Below are 6899 nucleotides of genomic sequence, written 5' to 3'. Positions count from 1 at the left end.
CGCTGAAAGCTGAAAATTGGTCTGGGCAGGAAGGGGGTGTAATTTCCCTGTATTGAGGTGGTTAAAGTGGAGTTCCACCCATTTAATAGTCAGCAGCTACAAAAAGTGTATGCTGTGAATGGCCGGGCAATCTTCTGGGACCCGTGACGTGACCCAGAAGATGGCAGGGAGGGAGGGGAGAGGGGTAAACTTCCTTCAGGCACCAGGGCAGGAAGTGGGAGCTAGGCAACTCTCAAAACTGGGTACCCCCCCAAAAAGAGATGACATGCCAACACTTAAAGCGGAAGATCCATTTTTGGGTGGCACTACGCTTTAGCCGGCTGCCTTCTTGCTCCAAGTCAGAGACTCAATGCAGAATGAATAAAATGTTTCTGAAACAAACTTAAGCTCTGCCAATCAGCTTTTACAATTTCATTTTCTAAGCTGTGTGGAAAAGATGGTAGAAGCTGATTGGCTGCCATGAATTGACATAGAACTTGTTGCAGACACTCTTTACCAATTCCCTCAATGTAGTCCCATAAGAAATAAGATCATTACTCACTATAAGGCCACCAGCTCTACTAAGTACATTTCCTCCCTCATTTGCCACACACAATATGGCTGCTCTCTCCATCCAAATAAGGGGCTTACAGGTCACATGAGCAGGCTGGTCTTTTCTGATTCGATAGCCGAAAGGACGTGGGCGGGGTTATCTACCGGCCTGATACAGGCAGATGGAGCCTGGGAACCGGAGTGACAGCGGAACCCGTACCTTCCCGGCGGAGAGTGGACAGGTAATAATGAGCCCAGCGGGCTCCGGTCTGATGATCGGTGTGTACGGGGCACGGAGCGGAGTGTGTGTTCTGCCCTCTGGTGATTACTGACAGTCTCAGAGTTCTTCTTACTAGGAGAGTCCGGTGATCAGTGTATGTCTATGTATATATGGGCGATCCATAACATTCTACACCCCATCGGAGGATCCCCCATACCAACCCTTCCCAACATTCTACACCCCACACTTCCCCATCAGAGGATCCCCCATACCAACCCTTCCCAACATTCTACACCCCACACTTCCCCATCAGAGGATCCCCCATACCAACCGTTCCCAACATTCTACACCCCACACTTCCCCCATCAGAGGATCCCCCATACCAACCCTTCATAACGTTCTACACCCCACACTTCCCCATCAAAGGATCCCCATACCAACCCTTCCCAACATTCTACACCCCACACTTCCCCATCAGAGGATCCCCCATACCAACCGTTCCCAACATTCTACACCCCACACTTCCCCCATCAGAGGATCCCCCATACCAACCCTTCATAACGTTCTACACCCCACACTTCCCCATCAAAGGATCCCCATACCAACCCTTCCCAACATTCTACACCCCACACTTCCCCATCAGAGGATCCCCCATACCAACATTCTACACCCCACACTTCCCCATCAGAGGATCCCCCGTACCAACCCTTCCCAACATTCTACACCCCACACTTCCCTATCAGAGGATCCCCCCATACCAACCCTTCCCAACATTCTACACCCCACACTTCCCCATCAGAGGATCCCCCATCCCAACATTCTACACCCCACACTTCCTCATCAGAGGATCCCCCATACCAACCCATCCCAACATTCTACACCCCACACTTCCCCATCAGAGGATCCCCCATACCAACATTCTACACCCCACACTTCCCTATCAGAGGATCCCCCATACCAACCCATCCCAACATTCTACACCCCACACTTCCCCATCAGAGGATCCCCCATCCCAACATTCTACACCCCACACTTCCCCATCAGAGGATCCCCCATACCAACATTCTACACCCCACACTTCCCCATCAGAGGATCCCCCATACCAAACCTTCCCAACATTCTACACCCCACACTTCCCCATCAGAGGATCCCCCATACCAACCCTTCCCAACATTCTACACCCCACACTTCCCCATCAGAGGATCCCCCATACCGACCCTTCCCAATGTTCTACACCCCGCACTTCCCCATCAGAGGATCCCCCATACCAACATTCTACACCCCACACTTCCCCATCAGAGGATCCCCCATACCAACCCATCCCAACATTCTACACCCCACACTTCCCCATCAGAGGACCCCCCCTATACCAACCCTTCCCTCATCTCCTTCCTTCATAGTCAGTGTGTGCCAGATAGAACAGATCTCTGGGATTGGACGTATATGTATTTTATAGGCTCTGGAGGAGATCTGCCATTCTGAGACCCTATAGGTGTATAAGGCTTTCCTGCATATGATGCTGATGGATGAATATCAGATTCCTGCCAGATAATTCCCTACGTGAGGGCGAGCTGTGTGATAAGCATGTATACGTATTGGAAAGTCTTCTAGCTTTTCTTGGATTGTGTTGTATGCATGTATATGCACATGCATAAATTAAAACAAAAAAGTGTGGCGCTTTGGTGGCAACAAACCACATGAACCAGTAAGGCACTAATTCAAGCAAAGAAAATTACATACACTTCAAAAAAAGAAAATATGTGTAAATTCCGTTGTATATCAAGAAATCTTACTCCCAGGTGGAAGAGTGCATGAACCTCATGCACACAAAAGGTTAAGGTAAATAAAATTAATTTAACATATACAGTCCATCAAGTGAACGTCTAAGTGCCGGTTCACACTGCGGCGCGAGGCGAGGCGACACGGCTCGCCTCGCCTCGCTCCCGCAAGTCGCCCCCATTCTGTACAATGGAACCGTACTGAGAGGAGCGACTCGAGTCGCTCCGACTCAGAAAAAAGGTTCCTGTACTACTTTGGGGCGACTTCGGGGGCGACTTGCATTGACTTCTATACAGAAGTCCTCTGCAAGTCGCCGCTGAGGTCCGTGCAGGTCGCGGCGAGGCAAGTCGGAGACGCCTCGCCGCGCATCGCTGTGTGCACCGGCCCTAACAGTCCTTGAAATGTGTAATATCAATCACAATTCCAAACTTGAGGTGACGTGAAAAAAGGTGAAATTCAACTTCTGATGTGTAGAATAATACCACCACCACCGTGATAAAGAAGGGGAGAGGAGGCTTACCAAATGACGTGGACTCAGAGGAAGGCTTACGCCTCTCGAGTCATATGGGCCTGTAGGTTAGCAAACCAGATAATCATACATCTAGTATGTAATCTCCCGCAAGTCTTCAGGTCATGAAATCATCCGTAGCGATCCTCCTATAGTGCTCATCCCACGAAAATAGGGGGCTCAGGTATCAAAGACCATGGAAGTAGAAAACTAGCATAGCGTGATACCGTTTTAACATCCAATTTATTAAAAAATAATAATAAAATTACACTCGCATTTGGTTCAATCGTAATAACAATGTCAGAAAGTAGCGATGTCTGTAAGGGGGTCCACTCCAGTGGACGGCTGTTTAGTGTAATTTTATTATTATTTTTTAATAAATTGGATAAAATACTGACCTGAAAAACTACTTTGTCAGTTAGCTGTGAAAACAGAGCTTCAGTTCACACCGCACATGTGTGGACCCAGCCTAAGCGTGTTATTATTATAATCTCCCTAATGGGAGAAAAAAAAATAATTATAATCAAAGCTTAATTGAACAAGCTGAAGTTAGAAGCTGATTGGTTTCTATGTAGAGCTGCACCAGATTTTGCATTCGTTTTAGTAAATCAACCCCAAAATGTAACTAAAGCCCCTTTCACACCAATGCGTTTTTCAGGCGCTACAGCGCTATAAATAGCACCTGAAAAAACTGGGCCCTTTCACTCCAGTGTGAAAACTGGAGCAGTGCGCTAGCAGGACAGTGAAAAAAGTCCTGCTAGCCGCATCTTTTGGAGCGGCGTATTCAATGTGGGCAAATCAATGGGGCAGCTATACTGCCGGCAAATCGCTGCTGCAGCTGCGCTTTGTGGGCGGTTTTAACCCCTTTTTAGCGGCACTTTACTGTCGTTTTAGCAGCGGTATGCGGCCGCTAGCGGGGCGGTTTTAACTCCCGCTAGCGGCCGCATACCGCCGCTAAAACAACAGTAAAGTGCCACTAAAAATAGCGACGCTTTACTGCCGACGCCCACGCTGCCCACTGTGAAAGGGGTCTTAAGGTAAAACTTTTTTTTTACATTTGGATTGGAATCTTTGCCCGTTGGGGAGATTAATTCTCTTTTACCGTATATACTCGAGTATAAGCCGAGATTTTCAGCCTCTTTTTTGAGGCTGAAAGTGCCCCCTCGGCTTATACTCGAGTCACCGCTGTCTGACTGCTCGATCAGCGTATCGAGCAGACAGACGGCGGACATTAAAATTCAAAAGCCGCGCCTCCTTCTCCGCCTCCGCCTGTGATAGGCGGAACACTGAATTTCCCAGCAGTCAGTGTTCCGCCTATCACGGACATCCGCTCATTCTCATACTACGGACGAGTATGAGAGGATGTCCGTGATAGGCGGAACACAGGCTGCTGGGAAATTGAGTGTTCCGCCTATCACAGGCGGAGGCGCGGCTTTTGAATTGTAGAATGGCCGCCGAGAAGAGCGGCGATCCTGGAGCGGCGATCCATCGGCACGGGACGGAGGAGGCTCGGGACGACGGCGGCTCGGGACGGAGGCTTGGGACACAGGTAGGCTGGACACACACACAAGGCTGCACGGACACACACACACACACACACACACACACACACACACACACACACACACACACACACACACACACACACACACACACACACACACACACACACACACACACACACACACACACACACACATGGATGGATGGATACACACACACACACACACACACACACACACACACACACACACACACATGGATGGATGGATACACACACACACACACACACACACACACACGGATGGATGGATACACACACACACACACACACACACACAGGGATGGATGGATGGATGGATACACACACACACACACACACACACAGGGATGGATGGATGGATGAATACACACACACACACACACAGGGATGGATGGATGGATGAATACACACACACACACACACACACAGGGATGGATGGATGGATGGATACACACACACAGGGATGGATGGACGGACACACACACAGGGATGGATGGATGGATGGATGGATGGACACACACAGGGATGGATGGACGGACACACACACAGGGATGGACGGACACACAGGGATGGACAGCCATGTCTCACCCTCGGCTTATACACGAGTCAATAAGTTTTCCAGTTTTTTGGGGGTAAATTGGGGGCCTCGGCTTATATTCGGGTCGGCCTATACTCGAGTATATACGGTATTACTACTGTTTATTGTCACCAAGAGTGAAAATAAAAGATCCCAAATTTTAGGTTTTTACCAGAACAGTAGCGCGTTTGCACTCTCCAGTTTTAGTAAATCAACCCCTTTATGTTCTGTGAAGACCTTGTGTATATGTGCATAGAGGCACATAGAAGTGCATACAATGCTTTATAATTTGTTTACACTCACATGTACTCAATTACCGTATGCAAAGGCAAAAAATTTTTTTTTAAATATATATATATATATATATATATATATATATATATATATATATATATATATATATATATATATATATATATATATATATATATATATACATACATACATACATACATATACATATATATATATATATATATATATATATATATATATATATATATATATATATATATATATATATATACTTTTTTTTTTTTTTTTTTTAATGCACCTGTGTGCATTGTCCCGAAGACAACAATGCCCCTGTGTTCACTTCTGTTTACAAAACAAAAAAAAACCAATGTGTGCCTTGTATTTATTGTAATAATTATAAGGCACCCTTTGATTGTAATGAGGTGGAAATTGTGAGATTACTGCCCCTTCCCTACGCCTCCATTTTATTTTATTGAAAAAAAAATACAAGGTGTTCTGTGAATGACGACGATCGTGCTAAACGAGGGATCCCGTGCCCTTCTTAGAGGACCTGGAAGATTGCAGTGATCTCTGTAGTAGTGCTGAATTCTACAGCGATCTTCTCCAGGTGTGAACTATGTAGGCTTACATTGAGCCAATGTGACTATACACCAGGACCAGGGCTTATTTTTATTGCAATCAGTCAAAATCCAAGACTGTGTATGGCCAGCTTTATACAATTTTAGATCTGTGTTGCCGTTATACAACTTCCATTGTTTCCTGTACAGACTACCATTAATGTTCACTTTGTTTTGGCTCAGTTTGAAAATCACTAGTTGATTTAAAGACAGCACGAAGAGTTTATCTGATATTCGGGGACGATCTTTTATGCTTTGAGCTAAACAAGATTACATATGTTATGAGGACTTCCTTGACTCTCTTAATGATATGTAAATGTGAATCTTCGTAAAACAATGGGAGAACACGGAGCACACCCTTCAATTGATCTCAGTCAAGATAGATTCATTTGAGTAATTACTAATCTAAACATTTACTTTATTATTTTTTACTTGTTCAATAGGGATGGACAATGGAGTCCAAGGGGCCCACTTTAGAGAAGAAAGGACCATATCTGATGGGCAAAGCTCCAACACTCCAGGCCAAGCTGCGTAAGTAATGCGGTTCCCACAAAGAATCATCAGTGGGTCACATGTGGTGCTCTTATTATAGATTAGTCGGCTATAGTAATCAATTCCCGGTGACGTGGGAAACTAGTCGGTGAACTAAAAAAGCCTTTCTCAACTTTCCAGATAATTACTACCCCCTACAGCTCACGGTACATTATGATGGTCAGTGGGAAGAATGTTCCTTACATTTGTGGCTAGTAGGATGAATTCCCCCTTCCCTCCTAGATGGCTAAAAAGCTCATTAGTGTTGGGTTTCTTATTGGTAAGGCAGGCATTTCTCCTTGCTCAAGGTACCCCAAACAACCTTTTGAAGGAGCCTG

At 46.0% G+C, this 6899-nt stretch overlaps 1 protein-coding gene across 2 annotated transcripts in view; it reads left to right on the top strand.

The window, feature by feature from the left end:
• The first annotated feature begins 667 nt into the window (after window positions 1-667).
• Window positions 668-6899, top strand: part of FAM219B (family with sequence similarity 219 member B) — a 32828-nt gene continuing 26596 nt past the window's right edge. For both annotated transcript variants that reach the window (XM_077472497.1, XM_077472496.1), the window contains exons 1-2: window positions 668-773; window positions 6474-6561. In XM_077472497.1, coding sequence (XP_077328623.1) covers window positions 714-773; window positions 6474-6561 — 148 coding nt within the window. In that variant the 5' untranslated portion in view covers window positions 668-713. The remainder of the gene's footprint in view (window positions 774-6473; window positions 6562-6899) is intronic.

This window comes from Lithobates pipiens, unplaced genomic scaffold, assembly GCF_037356315.1.
Source record: "Lithobates pipiens isolate NorthernLeopardFrog02 unplaced genomic scaffold, aLitPip1_a1.2 Scaffold_8, whole genome shotgun sequence".
In the NCBI taxonomy this organism is placed as follows: Eukaryota; Metazoa; Chordata; class Amphibia; order Anura; family Ranidae; genus Lithobates; species Lithobates pipiens.
The sequence above is the reverse complement of the archived record's forward strand: the minus strand, read 5'-3'. Positions and strand labels throughout refer to the sequence as shown.